We start from the raw sequence: 23,474 nt of genomic DNA, 5'->3' as shown, positions 1-23,474 counted from the left end.
TTGTCTTTTTGGGTTTCTTTTTTTTGTTTTGGACATGGCATTCCCTCTTATTCTCACCCATCTGGAGACGGGGGGAAAGAGAGAGAAGGGTTTTTGTGTGTTGGAGAGAGGCAACCCCAAAATCCGAGGGGCCGCCAATGGGTGATGAATTATTCCCTGTCTGAGTCTCAGCATTGGTGTTATCACAGAGGCTGCCACTGCACTGGGATGACAGCGGTGACAGCCCCTAGAAAAGATTTAGCGCTGACAAGTGATACTTCCTCATAATACATCTCCCCGGCCCCTCTCCCCTGTCGCCCCTGTTCCACAATCTCCCCGTGTGCACACGAGATGAGGTTTTTATTTTGTATCCCTCAACTTATATTTGTTTAAGTGGGCAAGGTGGGGGGGCTCTTTGCCATCACTTCTGTGCCACAAGTGCACTAGGTACAGTAGTTCACCTTGGAAGGAGGCACACACCCAGACGTGCTTGTTTTCAGTACATGTGTTGTAAGGGCACACACACACACACTACATGTGTATGACTGTTTGTCACCGAGTTCCATTAGGGGGCTCTCGTGCTTAAGGAATGTCTGTTGTGTCTCTGCTTCGACGACAGTACTAAGCCATATTTCCCCACTTGTTTTCTCTTTTTCCTTCTCCCCCGTTTCTCCCCTCTCTTCTTCCTTTTTTGTCCTTCCTCCTCATCCTCCTCCCCCTGCAGAAAAGGTCACGTATCGCCTACAGTGATGAGGTGCGCAACGATCTCCTGGGGGATGACGCCGGCTCCTCGGAGAACCAGGTGAGGTGCTAATCAGGGGCCCAGACGACACCAGTGTGGGTGGCTGACTGGCCCCAAGGGTGAGGAGGTGGGGCCCCTCATAGAGGCCATCGAGAGCTCAAAACCACAGCATTGTCACCAAGTCATGCGGAAGGAACACTGTTTAATGCAAAGCTGGGCTGCCAGTGAGTCGGCTCAGGGCCTGGGACCAGGGTCTGCTCAAAGCCAGATTGTCACACACACACACACACACACGTGCACACACACACACGTGCAACACACACACACACACACACACACACACACACACACACACACACACACACACACACACACACACACACACACACACACACGCAGCAAAACACAAACACACAATCCAACACAAATTTAAATCTAAAAAACCCGGACTCCCCACTCCAACCGTCCCACAGCTGTTCTCCAGCCGGGTGTGGACTTAAGAATATAAAAGACCCTCCATCGAGGTCCGCACTCAAACAGAGACACACACATGCACACCCAGAATTTCTAAATCTTGCTCTCCGGTCTTTCTTTAAACTCCCGCACAATTCAGATACTCAAATGTATTAAGAATACAGGTTCTCATATTTTTGACAATTGATATTTTTAAAGAAATCACAGAATTATTTTGGTGTGGTACTCCTTACTAATTATCCTTTAGCCCCTAAATCATTTTTTATTATTCTTATTTAATATCAGCAAATATCTAACTGTTAGCCGGGTTTGATCTATTATCAATCACCGTGTTCACAATTAGTTTATTGTTCTCTAAAAGCCGCTGACTGACATTTTGTTTGGATATCAGTTCAGCCTGTTGAATTGGAGGGATATAAACAACAGATAAAGACCAATTTCCATTCATTGTCAGCAAAGTCTACAAAAGATTCATTCACAGCTCTTGTGAAAATTGCAATGGAGAAGACAAACAATCATCATGAATTGTGATCTTAATTTCCCAAAATATGCCATGTGTTCTCTTAAACTTAAGTTGTTTTGTTATTTTTTTTAAATAAATGTAGAACGGCATCAAAACTATGATACATGACTGGATTCAGCACACAGCGTTTTAACAGTTAAGACTTACCTATTGCTCACCTGCACAGCTGCCACTCGTACACAGCCACTCTCAACTATGACCAAATGTCTTTTAAGTAATTATATATTACCTTTACAATCGGTTGTCAACTTGCAGGGCTTACTGTGTCTCAAGGCACACACAATCACACATTCACATGCAAATAAATACTTTGCATTTACGTGCAAATCAAGAAAGGAAAAGGACAAAGATGAATACCTAAATGCATATTTGCACATTGAGTCCCCCAGTGCTCTATGTGAGTATATTTAGAAGACTCATAGCTAAGCAAAGCTAAAAAAAAAGTTGTTTTTATTTATTTTTGAACATTTCCCTATTACCATTTCAATGATGACCCATGAACCGCACATCTTAGAAACATATGTATCAAGAACCAAGATGCGTAATTGAAATGCATATTTCTGGCAAATTAGCGAGACACAAAAGTGACTCTGACATTTTGTGCAGAAGTTGGAAGGAGACTCGCTGTCAGAAATGTCACGTCTCAGACACTGAGGAGTTCTATCAGAATCCTGTCAAGGAGAAGCTGAAAAAAACATCTCATTTCAAATCTTATTTTCCTTTCATTCAAAATGTATCCAAACATGTAATAAAGTAATATTTATAAGTCTATACTGTACATATACAAATAACATTATCAAATTATGATTAGATATGGGTAATATTATGGAATCTCATAACATTTATATTCTACATTTAGGAAATTGCTGTTTATTGTTGTATTTATAGTTTTAGAAATGATTTAGTTATTATTATTAATTGACACCAACTGTCTGTAATTTATTTGATATTGTTATACGTCAAAAGACTGTATTGCAAAATGAAAAACAATAAAACAAAATAATTTAATCCAGGTTTACACACATGTCAAAAAAATAGCAGAATGTGACATTTAAATCAATGCCCAACATCATCATGTCCGTTATAAAATTATAAAATGTTAAATACAATTTAAAATATTGAAAGATATCACATTACAATAACATATTTATATTTAGGCCATACATGATGTCCATTAAAACAGATCAACTATTTAGCAGGGTATTGTTTCCCTTTGTTTCATCATTTTATTCTTTTATATTTTCCTTATTTCATTTTTTTCCAAATATGACCAGGACTCAAAACCTTTATATGTTGAAAAAATACAACATACATTTTTGAATGTTCAAAAAAGCTGGTATAATTTGCAATAATAATTCCTTACGTGAAAAATTGCAATAATACATTATATACCTAAAACACACACACCTACACACTCCAAGCCTTAGAAAAAGTTAATGGTGGGGGCAAAAGCACAGTAAATAGAGGATATACATTTTCCCTTTCTCCTCACAGGTGCCGTATTTACCTCATTTTTTCTTTTTAAACTTGTGCAGATAATACTTGTCTTCGTCCTGCTGTGAGTGGAGTACTCGGAACTTCAGAGTTTTTTATCTAACGAGACGGCGGTGATAGGAGAGAGGAAAAGATGGTGGGGGCTGGGGCAAGTCGGTCAATTTAATTCCTGACGATCTGAAAGAGGTCAGGATCATTTCATATAGCCCTGGCTGAGCAGATCATTACCAGTCACAAATCTGTTGGTAACATGGCAAGGATTTATAGCTAAGTAAATAGGGAACTGTCATAAGTTCTGAAAATGGCGTATTGGCCCTGCGATAATGGCTAAAGGACGATTTAATAGAGTTCGGCATTTATTCGTTATCTGTATGCGAACAGAGACTGAATTGGCACTATCACTCGTTTTTTTAATAATGTGGTAGGCTACCATTGCACATTTTTTCTTTCTGTTTCCCTCTGCATGCAACACACGCACATATGTTGGTGCGCGCACACACACAACGAAACCACACACACACAGAGACACCACACACAAAGCAGCAGAAGCACACACACTTTTCACACACGAACACTATACGGAATAGTTTCGATTTCAGTCACAGCAGAAGGCTTGGCCACAAGAGATTGTGCTGGTTTAAGCCGGCATGGACCAGATTTTACAGGCTACAAAGGAAGCAGATTACCACTTGTATCGAATTCCGTATTGGATAAAAAAAATCTTTTGTTTGAAAAAAAAAATTGCTGATTATCATAACAGAAAAATTGCAGCAGTGCAATTTTGAATACTGGCTGGCATCACAAAAACACAGGCAAAGGCGCTCATGCAGGAGTAATTATAACATTTACAATATTCTGTATTTACTGCTCTATATCTCTTGAGCAGCACAAGCGTCGTTGGCTGTATTAAAGAATGGATGCCAGAGAAAAATAAAGCTAAGCAGGAAGAAACACGGCTCAACGTGCCACTCGTATAGTTTTTACAAATCCTCCACGAGCACTTGCAATCAGTCAGGCAGCACAAATGAGCTCGAACAAGTTTTGTTTGGTACCCATTGACTGATGGCTGAGCCGGGGTGAGGGATCTCAGGATCTGCTGGGTTTTTTCATGCCCCAAATAAGCACATCCACAGTATAGTTTTAAACTTTGGCCTCTTCAATAATGCATTCTTCGTGGGGAGTTGTTGCTCGAGTTAGAAAAAAGACAGCTTCAACTCTTTAGTGCGTCTTGAATACGACCGACTTTTTCAAGGCAAAGAGCTCCTTAGAATAACATGCAATTATACTTGTTTACCTCCAAGATAACACACACCGACTATATTTTTATGTTTGCGATATTGAGGTGAAGCGTTGGATTTTTTGATTGGTGTATAAATCCAAAATGATAGCAGAAGTCTTTTTGAGATGCTTCTAAAATAACAGGGGGAGTGCTGCGAAAAATGCTAAATTGTAATATGTGAAGCACATTGTGTTAGTTTTATATAGTATATATTTATCCTGCATTTATTATCATACAGCACTTTACAGCATTTCTTCGAGTGTTTAACTAGTGGTGGAATATTAATAGAGCAGGCAAATATAGTATGCAGTATAATATTATTTTGGTGTTGTTTAAAATTCCAGTTTAAAAGGTAAACATTTGAAATATAAGTTATATTCAAATTTTATTCTGGCATAAACCAATAGAAAGAGGCTGATGCTTTATTTTTGTTTTATATTACTCAGACACAATATGCATTTTGTTCCCTTTCTTTTCACAGAATTAGTAATTAAAGTTTGTATTTCAAGATCTCAAAAATGTCAGCCTTATATAACATAACATTATTACAGTTTGCACAATTCTAAATAAACAGCACAAGTAACAGTGGCCCTGAGACTGCATTAGAATCTAATCATCTTTTAATGTTGGCCAAGAACCGTGGATTAAAAAAAACAAACACCTTAAAGGCTTGCAAATCTAGGAATATGTCCTTCCCTTTTTTCTACCAACCGCGTTGCACTCCCACGATAAGCCCCAGCCTTCCCTTTCTCCTCTTTCCTTCTCTATAGCCCTTACTTAACAACAGGCCAGGGAAGCAACCTTCTTTTAATTGTGATTAGACATAATTAATGGCAAATGGGATTATTTCCCTCCTTCAAATGTCTGATTCATTTTTAGAGATGCAAGGTTTTTTCCAGGGCAGAGAATAGAATAGCATTTTTTATTTACTTCACTTTAAATGTGCTATTCTCTTTCATCAAAAATGTATAGCTATGCTAAGATTAATTTTTCATGATCTGTGGCTGTCCCAATAAGGCGCTGCACTGGATGTATACAGGGGTATCCTCACATGGTTTATACATAATCTAAATGCACCTTCGTGAAGCTACATGTAGTATTGACAGCATATCAGCATTGATAAACAGTGGAACAAACGGAGTGGCTCAGCATTTCTCCAACTCTCTTCCAAAGGGCACATATTCCCTTTGTATCCTTTCCAGAGCATTCAGCAAAATGACAGATGCAGTTTAAAATATTGAGGAAAAATATTTTGCAACTGTGCAGACTATATTTTATTTTTTTGCTCTTGCTATATTGACTTGTGTGAAGTGACTTCCTTGATAATGTTAGTTGATATTGCAAGTGGAGCGATCCATTCCCTCTCTTTGTTTAATGTGACAGCTCCAGGACTTGATCTTTGTTTGTTCAAAAAAGTCAGCCCGAGCGCCGTGTTTAGCTGCGTTTAATGTGTTTGTCTAGTGATTTCCAAATGCTAAACATGCAAACCAGATAAATCGTCAAGGTTAATTCTGTACTCAGCCACATGACTGATTTTCCTCCTGCCATGTTTATCTCTCCTTCACTCTCTCCATCTTTCTCTTTTCTTCCTTCTGCTCTCATGATGCAGTTGATAAAGTTGCGTGAAGAGGTAAGTGCTTCCTTAAATTCTGCTTTCCCACTGAAATTTCAATTTGCCCTGCTCTCCTGAAGAAAATTCAAATCAACTCAGTTGGACATATTTTTTTAGCATGTCTGATTGAGCGGCTTACAAGCCAAGCCAAAGATAGTGAATTCACCTAAGGTCAGTTTCTCCAGTTACCTTAAATATCATAAAGATATTATTTCTGATACTGAAACAGCAAAATGAAGCAACACTTCAAAAGCTTTGGTGATTTGGCCCAACACTGATCAATGTCTTTGTTTCACGAGGGATTTGCTGCTTGCAAGATGTACTACCCCCTAATTTTCTTGAATGAGGCCATGTAGTTGCTCACTCCATTTTGTAATGAATTGGATTGAGTGCAATTCCCACCGATGTGTTTGAAGCTGTACAATCATGACTGTAAGGTAGTTTTATCATTCACTTCTCCATTAATATCACCCCCCATTTTCATAGATTAGTGAACTCAGTGCATGACATTTGATGTATTTCATTGTTCATGTTCTAAATTGTGCAATGTAAGGGTTGTTGTCTCCAAAGCAAGCAAAGCAATGAAACCAAGTGTCAATCAAGTGTTGTTATTAGTGCACAGCAAAAATGTACATCAGTGCAGACAAACAAAAATGTCAAGAAAACACTTCAACACTTCAGGTACTGTACAATGATAGTTTGTAAATAATGGTAAATTACGAACATGCAACATCTGAAATATCATTTTGGTTGAGCAGATCTACTTACAACAATCCACAGCAAACAGAAACAAGAGTTATCCTATTGCTTAGCCGATTAGCTTACCGCATGCTAATGAAATCAAAGTAAAATAACTAAACTAAATGGCATAAATGATTATTTTTCCACATAAGAATAACTTTTCATTAAAGTTTTCTGTGACGGATTAATTTAACAACAGTTGGTATTTTTCTCTCTTGTAGGTTGTAAACGAAACGCTTTGATTTGAAATCAAATGGGTATTCCTTAAACTTGTATGTTGTTGTATTTGTATAAGCTGTAAGTATAATATAAAGGCATGATTTGAGCGGCCATGGCAATCTGTACATGGAATGTTGATTGAGTGGTCAAAACTGTGTTTATGAATTAAGATGGTATTAATGCAACCGTTTTGTTTTGTTTGACTTAATCACTTGTTCTCGGACCGTCCTAAAGTATTAGTAATATTCTCTCAAACGTTATACTGGTTATTCTGGTAGTGCAATATAAATGTGAATTCTAATAACATTATGTTGCTTAACAAATATAAAGCATGTTATTCACAATCATAATTATTCAATCAACACTCAGTAGTTGTGACTAGTTTTCATTGATACCCACAAAGATGTATTTCCCTCTAATTGAGGCAGATTCAGTTGTTCCTGTACATTTTGTTGCTTGTCCTTTGAAGTGTGGCTGAACTTGTATTTGCAGGTGTACCTACAGTATGTTGTTAATCGTGCCTTTGACTGAGATGTGTTCAAAAGGGTCTCTTCTGAAACAGAGTAATTCAATTCCTATCAAAGGCTCACCATTCACACCTATTCATAATTTAGAGCCCAGATGCCATGTTATCACCCCTTTTTCTTTTATTCAGCTCTACTGTTGTTTCCCCTTTTTCTTCCCACCTTTATTTCTGTGCATTTCCTGCTAGCCTGAGGGTCAGAAGACATCTTGAGTCACCTCACCTGTCTCCCCATTTTGTAAGGACCCGATCTGTGTAACCGGGCTTGATTCTGCGCCCTCTTCGCCATTGCTCTTCTCCCATTGCAGTCTTTTACCCTCCTGCTCTTCCTGCATATGAATCAAAGGCTGGCACAGCTTATACACACTTAAGCCTTGCTTTTAAAAAACTATACTTTTTTTTCTTCAGCTGAAAAACATGTTTAAATATTTAGCACCCATATTCACAGCTGTTTGACACTTGTAATTCCTCGTCTTACAAGTCCCAAACAAACGGCACAGAAGATCACACAGTCAGTCTGAATCACAGCTGTCATCATTATTCACTTTGACTCTCCCCCACCCTTATTGAAATAATAAGGAAATCATCTGAACTTTGGAAAATGGTGATAGTAACCGCCCGTGTTTGATATTGAAAAAAGGCAGGAGAGCGAAAGAAGAGGGGAGAGATTTCGTTTGAGCTACAGCTGCATTGTTCTGGGGCTCCCTGTTAATAACTTACAACTGAAGAGTGTTTCTTGACGCAAAACAGCACAACAAAAAAACACAATTTTCCTGGCTCCTAAGAAGACCTTTGTTCAAAATGTAGGTGTCAGATGAAAAGGCATACATGCATATGGAGAAATGATGGTGGAGGTGGTGGGGTGCACCAGTACACTCAGAGATGCACAACATTTATCATATGTTGTATTTAAATATTTTTGCTAGAAGGCTCCATGAGACAATCAGATATCATTATGATGACATGCATAGTTTTTGTTTTGTTTTTGTTTATTAATGTCAGGGCTGAATTGTGAGCCAGTATTGGAGCTTGAATAGATGTCATTGTACAGTATGTGTGTCTTATTCTGAAGATCCCATGATGCTTATATCAGAACCACGGGGGTCAAGCCTTGATATGTCTTTGTAGCACAATAGGAGCTGGCAGCCACTTTGCTTTTCCTTGGACACAAATGCTGACAAGGATATCTTGGACTTGCTATCTGCAGAATAAAACCATAGCCGATCACTTGGATTCACATTTTGGTGATATTTGTTAAAAATTGCTTATCTGGAGATTCAGAGTCGCCTCATTTTAGACAAAGTTTGTACACATAATCTCTCTATCAGCCTCAACACAGACAATGTAGTAGTGTAGGATGTTTTTATTGCAGATGTTCCTTTTCATTATTTTCCATGGTATCATCCTGCGTCCATGTCTGGATTGTTTCATTATTAGGGCCATCACAGTGTGCCATTACTGGATTCTTAGTGGCTGAACTCTCACCCTTTCCTTCAGGTTCTGTCACCGTCAAACTCGGGGCGCATTATTCTAATGATCACACACACACGTATACACCGCCACTGCCACAACTAAACCCCCCCAGCACCCCCTACCCACCTCACACACCCACCCGCGCTCACCCTCCCCTCCCCCCGGCCCTAAAAGAAGACAGAACGCGGGAGAGAAGAGAGAGAGAGGGAGAAATTCAGGAGGAGAAAGCTTTGAAGTGGCTTTCCATCGCAGTGAGTCTGCCGGCCGTCTCCCCGAGACGTGTCACCTTTGCCGAGAGGGAATAAGAAAATCACGTTTCGAATGGTAATGATAACATACTAATCACTTGAGCTCTTTGAAGAACCCGGGGAGTGCGCTACTCTGTCAGTATCCCCGACTGCCTCATGCTCCCAGGCACACACAGGCACTGCAGCCGTGGTCTAGGTGTATAAGCTTAAGCATTGCATGTCAATACGTCCCCTCTGATCCATAGGGGCTCATTATAGCCCAAGCTTGGTATCCATTTTCTCCCACGAGCACACTGCCACCATCACTGCTGGTGCCACTACCACTTCCACACCCAAGTAACCCCTCCCTGAAACCCCCCGCCACACCTTACACCAAAAACACACCACACCTTGTCCCACTCACCGTCACCCCATCGCTTTTTTTCCTAGCAGCGGCCCATTTTACCACACATACACCCACCCGTTCTCCTATCCTCCCCCTGCCCCCCCCTTTAACTATTGAAAAGTATCTCTGCAATTTTAAATGACATCTGTCAGCGGCGCGAAGAAAAAGGAAGCGAGGGAGAGAAAAGAGTTCAGAGGGAGTTTTCTCCTCCCTGCTCTTTTCCCATCCCTCTTATTGTCAAACTTTGAAAAGTGTGTCGTTGACTTTTCTTTTCTTTTTCTTCTTCCACGTTATTTCATTTCCTCTGAGTGATTAGCTGGTACACATTTTGACAGCCTAACCAAAACTAGAGATTTCACTTCTCCCCCTGTCCCCTTCGCTCTTGTGATGGGTCTAAACCCTTGTCAGAGAGGCGGATGTCATTCGTCGGGTTGTTTTCAAGTGTCAAATATGTTACATCTGATCAGTTTCTTAACATAGCATATTAGAAAGGGCCATCAAAACCAACAACATTGGAATAAACATTTATGCCTTCCATGTTTACGCTGTTTATGATCCTTTCTTCTGAATTCACTTTGGATTTAATGAAAGCCTGACTGCTACAGTGGACTTTATTTATGTTGTTTGAAGCTATGTTTGTATGTTAGATAGGTGGTCAAAACTTTGCACTGAACAACCATAGATTCAAAATAGACTTCATTAAAATGTCTATTAGCCTCTGCCTAGTTTAACAGATTGCATGATGGTATTGCCTTATAAGGAAAGGTTTAGATATACAAACGACTTTAAGGTAGTTTTTTTTTGATTCACCAAATTGTTTGAATGAAAGTGGTAAAAGAAAAAAACATAGTTAATTTGAACTAATCAGGAAAATAACAATGAAATCAATATCTAAAGATTTGCTTAGAGCAACCATGATGATTAAATAGAATAATTTAATTGAATAAAACTACTTCAGTGTTTTATCCACGCATTATTTGAAACAAAGACTGATCAAACAAATGCTTCCATGATTAACCCCCTTGTGATACAGTACATTAGAATATTTTTAATGAGATATGTAGTTTATTAAGTCTTGGGAATCGTATTATAAAGATTAAAGGTCGAAAACACAGAATCAAACTTAATGCAGACATCTGGGAAACATGTTAAAACAGTAGCCTTTTGAAAGAAAACCATATATGACTGTCAAAAAATAAATAATCACACGTTTGTGGAGAGGGAGGGGGAACCTCGATGGGTAAACTGTGGTAGAATAATTACTTTTATTGCAAGAACTAAAGCATGATGCATAGTTGAGTATTCTCTTTTGTTCAATGAATTAAACAATGTAATGTTGAAACAATAAAGTAGATATTCCTAACTAGAAATGTTCTGCTTAATTCAATAATCGTTTGGAGGACTCATTGACAAATTGACTAGCTGTTAATTTAAATAAGAGGCAGGCTTTCCTGATGGTGGCAGTTGGAAGAATAGGTTTAAAACCAAATATTAAAATAGATTTAACAACATTTCATATCAAACAATATACATCATCAGGTATAGATCAACAAGTTCAAGTTCTATGCATGGTGGGGTATTTTAATATGTAAACTCAATTAAATGTAAACATAATGGCAGATTCCTATGTTAAAGAGCCCATACTGTGAGATGGAACTCAAGGCCATCAGTCAACAGATCGGATATTTTTTCTCGCCTTGCCAGTCAGAAAAGATCAAATGTTGCCTTAGAAAATAAACCAGAAGCACTGGTTCTCTTAGTATCTAAGGCACTGCTATCAATTGATATGTTTACACACAGTATTACAGCCCTAGCTAACACCTTGATACTCACAAAGATCCACTTTGAAAAAAATGATCAAATTGCTTATTTAATTATTTATGAAACACATTTTTCTTGATATGCTCCCTTAGCTCCAAGCTTTCAATGGACAGCCTTGTCAATTGTTGATAGCTGTGAGTAAACCAAGTGGGGGTGAGGCGGAGGGGTGCATTTATTCATACATCATTAAATACTGTATTGGTCCATTAATGTAGATAAACAAGAAGGCAAAAAATACATTTGATAGTTTTGTTTAGGATAATTATTACATTTCCTGCCGTTACAATGATGCCCATTTGATATACATTTCTGACATTGATGGATTGTTATTATTCAAGATCTTAAACTTTAAAGGTTGCATAACTCTCTACAGTTGCGAGAGTAATGTTGATTTTGTCTTATACTGTATGTCTCCTCCGGTGTAAAGCCATTACCTGAACAGGATGTTCCTTTGGCAAGCTTTAAATGACATTTTATTGTATCTTAATTCCCTCCACATCCCTTCCTTAACTTCCCTCTGTGTGCAGCAGAAGGCTACGCTGTGGAACAATACCAAGAGGCAACAAACCTCAAAGTACTTCTTGTTTTTATGTCCAAGATGAGGCGGCAGCACCTCTTACATTGTCAGCCTCAACATGCATATGCTTGATATTCCATCAGCAAATAACACATTGTCATCCATGAAGGTTATTGCCAACCTGGCTGCATTATGTTGTTGCTGTGGATGTGGTCTGTCTGTTTAGTTGACAGTGTTGATGTGTTTCTTTGAAATGGGTCCCAGCCCTCTCAATCAAATTATTTTTTTGCGTTTGTTTCTCTGGTTTATTTTTTTCTCCCCTTTATTTGTTGCAGCGAGCGCATCTGTTGGACAACACAGAGAAGCTGGAAAGGTCATCACGGAGACTGGAGGCCGGCTATCAGATAGCAGTAGAAACTGGTACGTCTTCTGTTTTGGATTGGGGTTGTGAGGGAGCGGGGTGGTGTTCAAGATAGTGATGAGGATGAGTGAGCGACAGCAAATTGTCTTGCTCATATGCGAGGTGGGTGGATATGTGTGTTTGTGTGTGTTTGGGGGGGTAGCAGGGAAAGGGGGGGTCTAAAAAAATAAAAAAAACCTCTTTCCTTGACGCCTGATGACATTTTCGGGAGCACATCAAAGGCGAGCCAGGGAGGGAGAGAGAGGTGTACAGGCAACAGATCGAGCGCCGCTTCTCCTTGCTCTGCTCCCGAAGAAAATATGTGCATCACTACGGCGGTGTGTGTGTTGTGCATTGAGTGTTGGTTGGGTGGTGGTGTTTTATTTTTATTTTTTTTACAAAAACAAGGGGGGGGTCTGTGAAAATAAACAACGTCAGCGTTCCTCCTGAAGTTCTTAATTCAGGAGTGCACAAGGAAGAAACAACACAATATCACTTTCTAAATAAACCATCCAAACAAAGAAACACACAGCTCCTTTTTTCCTCATTATCAAGGAGGGTTTTTATCTTAAAATAGGAAAAAAGCTCATTGGGATCTTAAATAGATTTAACCAGTTAACATTTTTTTTTTCTTCCTGTCTTCCTTCCTGACAGTCCCCACATTGTTGAAGCAGAGTGTATTCCTCAGAGATGTATCAAAGCTCATTCTTGAAGTATCAACCAGCTTTCTGAGGCTTCCGTTGTAGTTTTGAAAAAGTTTGTCAATTTACACTATAATCGCGGGTTGGCTGGCGTGTGCGACATCGACAGATTTAATAATTCAAGTCAAGGAAGGTTCGCACACAGACCACCGGCTTTTGATGTTCCCTGTAACTTGCATTCACAGATTCGTAAATACAATCTGCTTTCTCTGCTTAAAAATGTTGATTCAAATGCCTCAGATGATCCCGCCGCTATCCCACTTCCTCCACTGCGTCAAATTCTGCGACAGCCGACTGGTTTTAAATTCCACCCAGTCGTGTTATCGCTATAATGGCTTGTTTTTTCATGTTTCCCTCATAGTGTGGTTGGTGTTTAAGAAGCCCACCGTGGCTTAACAGTGTTCAGTACCTCCTGGGCCCGGCCGTTTCTCCTGCCGTAGTCGGCCACATGCCCTTTGACCCTGTGTCACCGGTGGTCCTCTCATCCACCGTGTGTGCAGCTAGCTAAGAACAATGCTCGTTTATCCTGCCTTGGTCCCACACACTTGGCTTGGTCCGCACCAGCTGGGGGTTGTGTTTGTGGTTTGGTGGGGAAAATTCGCCCCACGTCTTTAATCCATGACCCCTTCCTTTACTCCGCTGTCGATACCAACCCTCCGCTCAGATGCACAACCTGAAATGGCAATGTCTCCGGGTCAAACAGGGAATACATCTGCAGAAAGAACATAGATACACAGTGAATATTCAGTCCTCCACTAGATTAATTACTATATATGCCTAGCTCTCAAATTCAGCAACACACACTGGGCACAAACATCAGGTTAACGTATTTGTATACGGCACGACATCTAATACTATATTCAGTTTGGATCAAATCAAATTATCTGTGGTTCCACAGCGGCAAAAGCACAACACTCCCCTGACATCTTCATGAAATCCTGCACTATTTACATCATAGTACTGCCTTAGCTTTTACTGTATTGAGACCCAAAGTACTGGGATTTATCTTTTTGCAAACCATGAAGTAAAAAAGCCTGTATTTTGTGTAGTTCCTTCCCTTTCAAATCAACAAATAAAAAATAACTAAATAAAGGTCCAAGAAGCACACCTGCTTTATTAATGCACAAAATGGCATTTGCAACTGTCAAAGAGTAAGCTTTGAGTTTAAAACACACAACATAGGCGTAAAACACAAATAATTAGAGCGTTAAGTGTTTCTCCTATCAGACACTCTTTAGTCATATTGTAAATGATTTTCTTGCTACAAACCTCAACTCTCCTCAGACATCTAAGCTGTACTTTTTACGAAGAGCAATTTAGCATCGTTATTTTACAGTAATTCAAAGTTGCATTCTTCATCCACAATGACACAGTAACCCTTAAGAACTGTAATTGACCAATGGGGGAAGTGGAACCAAAATACATTTTATTTCAAAGAGATATATCCTGAACAAAGAAATGGCGTAGAAACTCAGCTTTGCCCCCTTTTTCTCTTCAGCGTCGACAATATATCTCTTAATGACCAGGAACAAAAAAGCCAGGATGCTTCTAGGTCACATTTAAGGGAAAAAAGACGACTCTTAGTTCTGAGAAAAGATAAATCCTCACACAGTACCATTTTATCAGATTTCAGCCTTTTTTTCTACCATTCTCGATGTCTCCAGTGTATTTAGCGAAAACAAAGGCCTGCCAAAAGCAGTGAGAGCCCTCAGAGGGATATAGAGGAGACTCTTTGGACATGCAGAGCTATTTACCACACGCACCCTCAAGAACCAAAGACCTCTGTTTGTCTCATAAATAAAGTATAGAACTTCATTAGTGAAGAGCACTGACTTAAAAGCCAAGGCACAGCAACAAGCAGACATGGGGGCTAGCCCAGTTAAAGAGAGCCCTAAATAAAGAGGGAGGGCATGCAGTTAGCCAATTTAAAGACATTTGAGTCAGGGGCATTTGAAATGCCCAAATGTGGAGGCTTGACTGATGTTAAATCAAAGACATGCCAGATTTTGGTCCATCCCTCCACAGTTGAAAATATTTTTGAATGATTTATGATTGCTTGTTTAGAAATAGATAGCATGTCAGATAAGACATCTAAGTTGCAATGATTAGCTGTTTCACCTTTTTGATTATTATTCATTGAAAGGGAGAGAGTTACATGCTGATCGACAGCTCATACAAGACGAGGCAGAGAAAATGCTGCCTCAAACTCCAGCCTATTTTCCAGTTATGGTAATAAAAATCATCTACTTTGTTTACCGGCATCACTTTAATAATTGTATATCTCAAATTGCCATGTTGAGTCAACATAGAATGGCCTTGGCTGATGGCTCTGTAAAATGTAGGACAATAACAGTAATAGTAGACTTAGGGTCAGACCTGAATTATGGGCTTATTGTAGCAGCAACAGTCGTATTTGTTCTTGAAGCTTCTGTAGTTTGCTTTAATGTCATTCTATTTTTTTTGGTATTAATATTTAAAATGAAATGGAAATGCTTCTTTTTTTTAAATTGTTGCGAATGAATGAATCTAAGAGGCAATATAAACACAATACGACTCAATAAATCAACCAGCAAATGTGGGAGGAATTCACTTTGAAAATCCATCCCCCTTTATACTTGTTCAGTTGACACAAATAACTTAGCAAGGCCAGCAGAATGAGCCACTGAAACAAAGACTGACACAGACAAAAGCGTTGCTACTCTGCATTTTAAAGGTGGCCAGCAAGAGGCTGAGAACACTTCTTAGGCGACTGTTCTTGGTGTTTAGGGGCCTGTAATCAATCCTGCAAAATGAAAACAGCTCATTAGGGATTGATTTCAGTCCCGTTAAGATAAGCAGAGAGGGCCAGAGCGCGGCCCCCATGGGCCCCAGCACAGCCCAAAGTTCACGCCATGCCAGGTAGAGAGCAGCACCGCAGGCTATCAACTTTATTAGGATGGAGATAAGCTGATTAGACCTTGTCAATCAAAGGTGCTTGTGACTCAATCGTTATCCAGGGGTCTTTTCTCTCTGTCGCTCCCCTTTTCTCTCTCTTCACAATCTCCCTCTCTTTTTTGTGATAAATCATTGAAGCGACCAACAAAGTGGCAGCCATCGCTGGGCTAAGCTAAGCAGCCCTGCAGTTGTCACCAAGGCAGACGCGTGGGGACCCTGTGATGATGTGACGACTATATTAAAGAGTACATCAATTTGTTTTAGAGCAGTTTGATTTTCAACTGCAGTGGTATTAAAAGAGATGGGGGGGAGAAGAGGGGAGGGCGAGCACGTCGGCGTCATCGAACATGATTCCTGTGGCAGAGCAAGGGGTGCTGGGACAGCAAGGGAAAAAAACAGATAAATGACAGAGTGACGATAAATAAATAAATATTTTTTTGTAAACATAAAAAAAAATCTTCATGGCTGCCTTTTGAAGCAGAGTGTGGCTTTGAGTCTTGCTGAGAGTCCACGGGCGCTGGAGTGGCCCAGTAACACAGCGTACGTTTGTCCCGACTCTCTATCTCTCCCCCTCCATCTTCGTCTCGTTCTCTGTTTCTCTCACACTTGCTTTATTTCTCCCTCTTCCCTCTAAAGATCAGACTCCATGATTCTTTTGGTGCTGGGCCACCAAAGTGGTGCTCGCTCCTCAAATCCATAAGCAAACACTTAGCAAATGACACAATCACTTACATTTTATGAAGCGCAAGAGATATTTTAAGCAGAGGCTATTATTAACTACTAGCACATTTTATTTCATTATTCAATATGTACAATATTGGGAAATACCAAAACATTATAACATATTTTTGTATTTCATTTAATTATTGTTAAAACATATTCTTTCATAATAAAATCCAACACATTTAAAAAAAAATGTTTTGATGGAAATTGTCCCATTATAACATTTTCTTATTTATTAAATATTAAGCAAAGTGTTTTATTATTTTGGTAATTCCATACTTTAGAACAGATAATTTTATGAAGTTTACATAATTAAATAGAAGTTGTGTGTGACCTGCTCAAACACCAAAATGTGATACTTGCTGATATTTCAAGGGATTCTTTTTATTGAATATATACAATATTTGTTGGATCATATACAGTATATATGCAATGTAAATCTTATCCTTTCAAACTAATAGATCCATTGTTAACTCATTCTCTCTGTTCTACAATGTCGTTTGAATATATGTTGAATATGTATCAGTTTTCGTGGATTTCCTTAAGGTATAGAATAATGAATTACTTTTTGTTGGCTGATACCATCATCTTGCCCTATTGTGTTGAAAAAGAATATAAAGTTATTTGATAATTGTTTGATTAATGAAAGGGAGAGCTAAATAAAATATTTCTCAGCTTGAGCATTCAGCTGGAAGGGGGAGAGCTTTTGCAAAATACATTTTAAAGAAAAGTAGTTTTTTCTATAGCTAAAATATATTATTATTGAAAACGCCTCGAAAATGTAGCTTGAAACCATATTCCCGCAATATATGTTTCAACGCATAACATCTCGCTCTCAGAAAATCTAGCCGCGGGTGAGCTGTTTATCGGTAAACCCCCGGTGGATGAAAGGCGTAGCAATAATGATTTTTTCTCTCCTAATCGGACCTTGTCAGCAAGGCGTCTTATCGTGGAGAGGAAAATGACACCGATCCTATCGAAGAGCCTGGAGTCCGAGTCGGCGGCGTGTGTCCCCCCCAATCATGGCCGGCCGTGGCCCAGCCATATCTAGCGCCGCCACAAACGGCGGGCGACGCTTTTTTCATGTGGACTTCAAAAACGTTGCGAGTCATTAAAATTGCACCCGCGTTCGGCAGCAGGGATCAGCCGCTCTGGAGCGAAAATGGGATGTGGGAAGAGGAGACTCGCTAAATGTGTTAATTCCATCCTCACATGTTTAAGGCTTAATTTTAATCTGTTTGAGGAAGGGGGAGGGGTGGGGGGGGGGGACTATTGGAAAGGGGGGCGGGAGGGGCAATGAGAAAGCCTCGCATTGCAATAAATCGCCATTATCTTTGACACCCTAGGACTCAGCTGTTCCAGGGATTTAGGGGTCCACTGGCAACAGTGTATATCGAAGGGCATGAACACACTGTTTACGCTTGAACTGCGGTAGCTAAGGTGCAATCACCAGTTTCAGGCTGCACAGACAAAAGGCCTAAGGCGCACAATGGCCAGCTAGCATACGCACCCTCAATGGAAGAGCTGAACCAACAGACTCGAGTGTGTGTTTGTGTGTGTGCGCCTGTTTCGCTGTGTGAGCGGGCAAGTCTGTATTTCCCTGTGCATCGACAGGTGTTGGCGCAAACATCCAAATATTAGCTTAAGTTAAGTGCCGCTACAGAGATTGCAACAATTGACATGTTTGAGTAAAATTAAATGAACTCACACAAGGTAGACTGAAGTCCATCAAAATGTCCCTGAATGGATAATACCATTCATTGAGTTCAACAACTTCAGGCAACAACCAGCCTGATTGTATCCCTGTGTTGGGTGGGCACTAAGTGTTAGCTAGCTTTAATAAAATTAGGAGAAAATCTAATAATTAGACCTTTAGTCAGTTATTAGCTTCAACAAGGCTCTCAACATAATGAGACTCTTGGAAGTAATGATCTGACTAGAGAGCTCATTGGAGCTTTCAGGCTCAGTAAATCATGAGGCAACATTGCTAAGAGAAATATTGGGTGTCCATTCTGAAATGATGCTGATTTATCAACGTAAACTTCATTTTTCTTGTTATTTTTGTTTGCAGTTCAATTTAAAAAGCACAGATTTATTCAAATATTAAAGTTCCAATCCATAACTTTCCACACATTGCAACAACAGCTTCAACTCATGCTGGTGGTATGCAGTGAAAAAGGTTACATTAACCCTCACATATATATTATTTTCTGAAGTATAAAGACGACAACATTAACATTGTTAACTGACAACATGCATTGAATTGATAGTAAATGCAGTTTATAATAGTGTTTCATCACTCTCTACTACACTATGGATTCATTTTGTAACACTACACATCAATTCAAATAAAAAAAAAAGGCTAATTTCAGCTTTAAATAATGGTCAGTCAGTAATAAATGTTAAAATTATAAATATGTAATTTCAGAAACAGGTCATAAATTGGTCTTTATTCTCAATCAAACCTCATCCAAATCATTGATTGATGTAATCTAATCCTTATCTCAACATATTTAACACCCTCCAATTGCTAGATAGTGGTACGCCGCTATATCTTAAAAGACACCTTGGTTCCAACCTTAAATCAGATTTTCTTTTTCTATTTTTAGGTTACAATAACTAAAAAGATACCCCCTGCCTGCTTGCATGCAGAAGAAAAAAGTGAAGCGTTGACCTCTGGCTGACACAGAGAAAGCTGAGGGAGGTAGGGGGAACGCAGCAGAAAGCGCGACAGAGAGGAGAGCGCTAAAACAACAACTGTGAAGAGGTTAAAGAAAAACAGTTTCAGAAGGAAATGGGAGACAAAAGCGAGGACTTGGAGCCCCCATGGGCGCTTTAAAGAGCTGCTGCTACATCTAAGACGCTGAAATATTAAAAACGGAAAGGGAGAATCTCAAAAATAAATAAATAGTGAAATATATTAAAAGAGTGGCAGTGAGAGAGAATTGTGCCACCTTGTCACCCGAGGACGTATCAGACATTTTTATTTAGTGATGATGGTGACGCACTGGATGACAAGAGGATTGATGTCAGTTAAAACACTAAAAGAAGTAAAAAAAAAAGAGACATTTATCAGAGTGAGTGTGGATGGGCTGCAGTATAGGAACAAGAGATGGTGGTGTTAGGTAGCATATGACTAATTCACAACAGACACATAACATATTATTACATTTTTCCCTCGTTCACAAAAGAAAAATTCCCTGGTTTTTATTTGACCAGTGTCTTCCCTTACGTCTGTTACATTGTAGAAAAGTCACAACCAGCTTTATTTAAAAGGAGAAAGCTGCTACAAAGAACATGAGTAATGACAAATGAGTCAAGCTACCATTAACACCGAGTCTTCTGTCAAGCTGGCAGACGTAAGTGAACAGTTTTATTATATTATTAATACGGATTCAACAGAGTTTAAAGCAAGACAAATCTAAAAGGGAAGAGCTATTACTGCTTTTCAACATTTCCCTTTTGCTTTACTGATAGTTGTAAAATAGTACTTTAACGACTAACATTTGTAGTTGCATCTAAGTTATGTGTGGTGGTGTTAATAGTAAAACCTTTTTCCTTTACACAAAATAGATCCTAATAACTACAACTGTTTGAATTGAATGTAATCAATTATTACATTATTATATGTTTGTATTTAAATAAAAAATGTATTTAACACAGTTTCAAAAAAATCTCTTACTGACCAAAAATGAATTCCAATTCTCAAACATTAAATATTATGCAATTAAATAAACATTTAATCACAGTTTGGTTGAAATTGTCTGTCAGATTTAGCAGTAGTGAACAAACAGTCTAAAGTTACTAATAGTAGTTTTCCACCCAGCTGATAACATTTTAATATAAGTAGTCTGTCATCATAAACTTACTTTAGATATCTACATAAAAGTGATATTTTTGTATTCTTTAGCTTGTGCTTTAATGTAACAGAAAATAAGTAATGAATAATTACTGACCCAAAAAAGTATTAAATAAATATTAGTTTTTCCCTCAAAATAACTTAAACAACACATATAACTTATAGTGCACAGTTTGTGAAGCTTTATATTAATTATTAAGCCCAACATTGTGTTTTTATGTTGATTTTGTCTCCTTTTAATAGTAATAAATTACTTTGACATGATCAGTTTTGATCTTATGATGCATAAAGACAATATCAATTGCTATTCTAGTTTTTACACAGTCAATTATTTGATCAGAAGGTTTGTTTTTCTTATTACCCTAATACCAGTGTTTGAAATGCACTCTGGAGGATTATGAATGATAATACAATCATTTATCATGAAAACAATAACATACTTTTAATACTTGAAAATGACACATTTTGTTTGTTAAATTATAGATTAAAGTTTTACACCTGTGGACATATGGTTGATTAATGTGATAGCATGATAGCAGTAACAATAGTCTCATCACATCTGTTAATGTGTTTTGATATAAGTGCCAATATGTTTCAGATGATAAGATTACTGGTCTTAAGTAACCTAGAGCGTTTTGATGCCTATTATAGTTGTAAACAAGTTATTAGTAGATGTTATTACATAGAACTTTCCCAGCTGGGGACCGCATCTAAAGGTCTGAGGAGGAACAACCCACCGACAACAATGACTCCTTTTTAGCTTAAGACGGTGAAGCTGCTGCTTTGTTGTCACTTTCTTTTAGCGAATGCACTGCGTGTCAGTTCTCGTATCGTAACACAGATGTTTTTTCAGTAGCACAGAGAGAGACCCTGTAGCCTCTCTTCTGCTATATGGCACCTTTTGTGTCGAGTTCTACTCTTAGATTTAAATTACTTTGTCTAAATCTAAAACGGAAATCCAACTGCTCATGATCCCTGCGACAGTAAGCGTTGGCTCTAACCTTGAGGACAAATATTTGATCTGTGTTAGAAAACCATATAGGGCTAAATGCAGTCATTAGCTCTTTATTAATCTGCGTCTTCTGTCGACGTTCCCCGAGCCTCCCACCCGGCAAGACGCACAATTATACTGTACAAACACACTGAAGCACATTAGCCATCTCCGTCTGTCCTTGCTCTTCTTTTCCTCAATGGTAGCCCCAAGGAGCACCCCCCCCCCCTCCCCCCTTCCCCTGTCAAAGGAGCTTCCTCCTTGGCTGTCCTGTGCCCATCAGACAGGGTGCCCGCCCGTTTAAGACACCCGGGGAACATGAAACAGAGCCGGGCCGAGATGTCAGCTGGTCGCCCCATCTGCCAGTCAGTGGGATGGTAAAGCTTTTGTCCTGGGGGGTAACCTTAGGAGTGCTCTGTGTGCCTCTTAAGCGTGTTTATGAGCGTGCATGTGTGCTTTGGGACAGGAGACTCCGCATCACAGTTTTGAGCAAAGCTAGCCACAAACAGACACGCTGACATTGTCCTTTTAATTTATGTGCAACTTGCAGGACTTACATTTGGTCCAAAATGACCAACAATTAAATTCTCTGTTGTCAGATGAGGGCAAAAATAACTGCTGTGTTTATCACGACATTTTTGAATGGCATTGGATTTCAAGGGAATACAAATGTGTAGGTCTCAAAGAATTGTCCTCGGTTGGATGGCAGTTAATTGGTCTCGTTTAGGATTCGCTCCCTTCTTATGGATACACAGTTGGTGGAGCACTCATCAGAATTTTAAATTGCCTGGAACTTGTCTCGATCCTTTCCCTGTTCCCCTGTTAAATAACATAACCTTGACAGTACTAACAGTTTGACTTCCATATAAATGAACCAAGGCGCTGAGTGGATGGAGGCTGGCCGGCTGGTTGAAGTGAAGCATTATTCCACTCATGCATTCTATCGTTTGGTAGATAGGCCGCGCCCTTGAGCTGCTTTACGAGGGAGGAGCCGCTTGTTCTCGCTCTGTAAGAAGGTGCTGAAACGGGGGCCTCTATGCATGCACCGATGCACGCTCATAATCCTTTGGACGGGTCTATGTGAGCCACAGAGTTCCTAAAAAGAGAATTCACGCAGACGGCATGAACTTATTTATTTACCACTGAGTTATGCTTTTGTAGTTGTGCCTGTCAAGGATATCAGCACAAGTTAATATGTGTGCTTGTGTGCGGATGTGTGTGTCTCCTAGTAACGTGGATGATGCACATGCTTTGCACCTCAGTTGTTTCAGGGCTCCGATAAAAATGTGATTCATAACAACAAAGTCCTCCCTTTTCCTGTGCTGTAATAATTTGTAGTCAACTTTGACTGTTGACTACCATGTAGAAAGCTTCCCTTAAGTGGTCTACATAGTCCCCATGCTAACATCACTCAGTCTCACCACATGATGTATGTACTGTAGTGGTAGTCCTGAAGGGCTGATGTATGCACAGCTATGCACCGGCAAGTCCTCCCTGAGCACATCTATGATCTTGGGTTACTCAATCATCAATCAAGGCCAACTGCAGTGTACTGTACAGTCGCCCATCTTTTAAAGCTCAGTTGTGAAGGACTGGCTAAGATGGCCTAAGGGACGCTCTCCTTGGTCTGGCCCATCTCAGGTTTGATGTGAATATGTGCGTAGTTATGACTACACACAGAACAGAGTCCACACATTGATGTAGACTTGTTTAATGTTTATTGAAGGCCACCTGATAGTCAAAATGTACTTTTTAGTATTTTCTTTCTACACATTTTTCATTAGTTTTGGCAAATAGTTTTCGGCAATTTGTTCGTTTGGTTTCCTGAATAATTCT

At 39.3% G+C, this 23,474-nt stretch overlaps 1 protein-coding gene across 5 annotated transcripts in view; it reads left to right on the top strand.

Moving 5' to 3' along the window:
- The window catches only part of vti1a (vesicle transport through interaction with t-SNAREs 1A), a 109,821-nt gene that overhangs the window by 19,814 nt on the left and 66,533 nt on the right, over positions 1-23,474 (top strand). For 3 of the 5 annotated variants that reach the window (XM_034211331.1, XM_034211310.1, XM_034211323.1), the window contains exons 4-6: positions 704-781; positions 6,101-6,121; positions 12,366-12,450. In XM_034211331.1, the coding sequence (XP_034067222.1) occupies positions 704-781; positions 6,101-6,121; positions 12,366-12,450 (184 nt within the window). The remainder of the gene's footprint in view (positions 1-703; positions 782-6,100; positions 6,122-12,365; positions 12,451-23,474) is intronic. The other 2 variants (XM_034211318.1, XM_034211337.1) reach the window with 1 other exon arrangement.

The sequence above is a fragment of the Gymnodraco acuticeps genome, unplaced genomic scaffold, assembly GCF_902827175.1.
Source record: "Gymnodraco acuticeps unplaced genomic scaffold, fGymAcu1.1, whole genome shotgun sequence".
Lineage (NCBI taxonomy): Eukaryota > Metazoa > Chordata > Actinopteri > Perciformes > Bathydraconidae > Gymnodraco > Gymnodraco acuticeps.
This window is presented reverse-complemented; position numbering and strand designations above follow the sequence as displayed.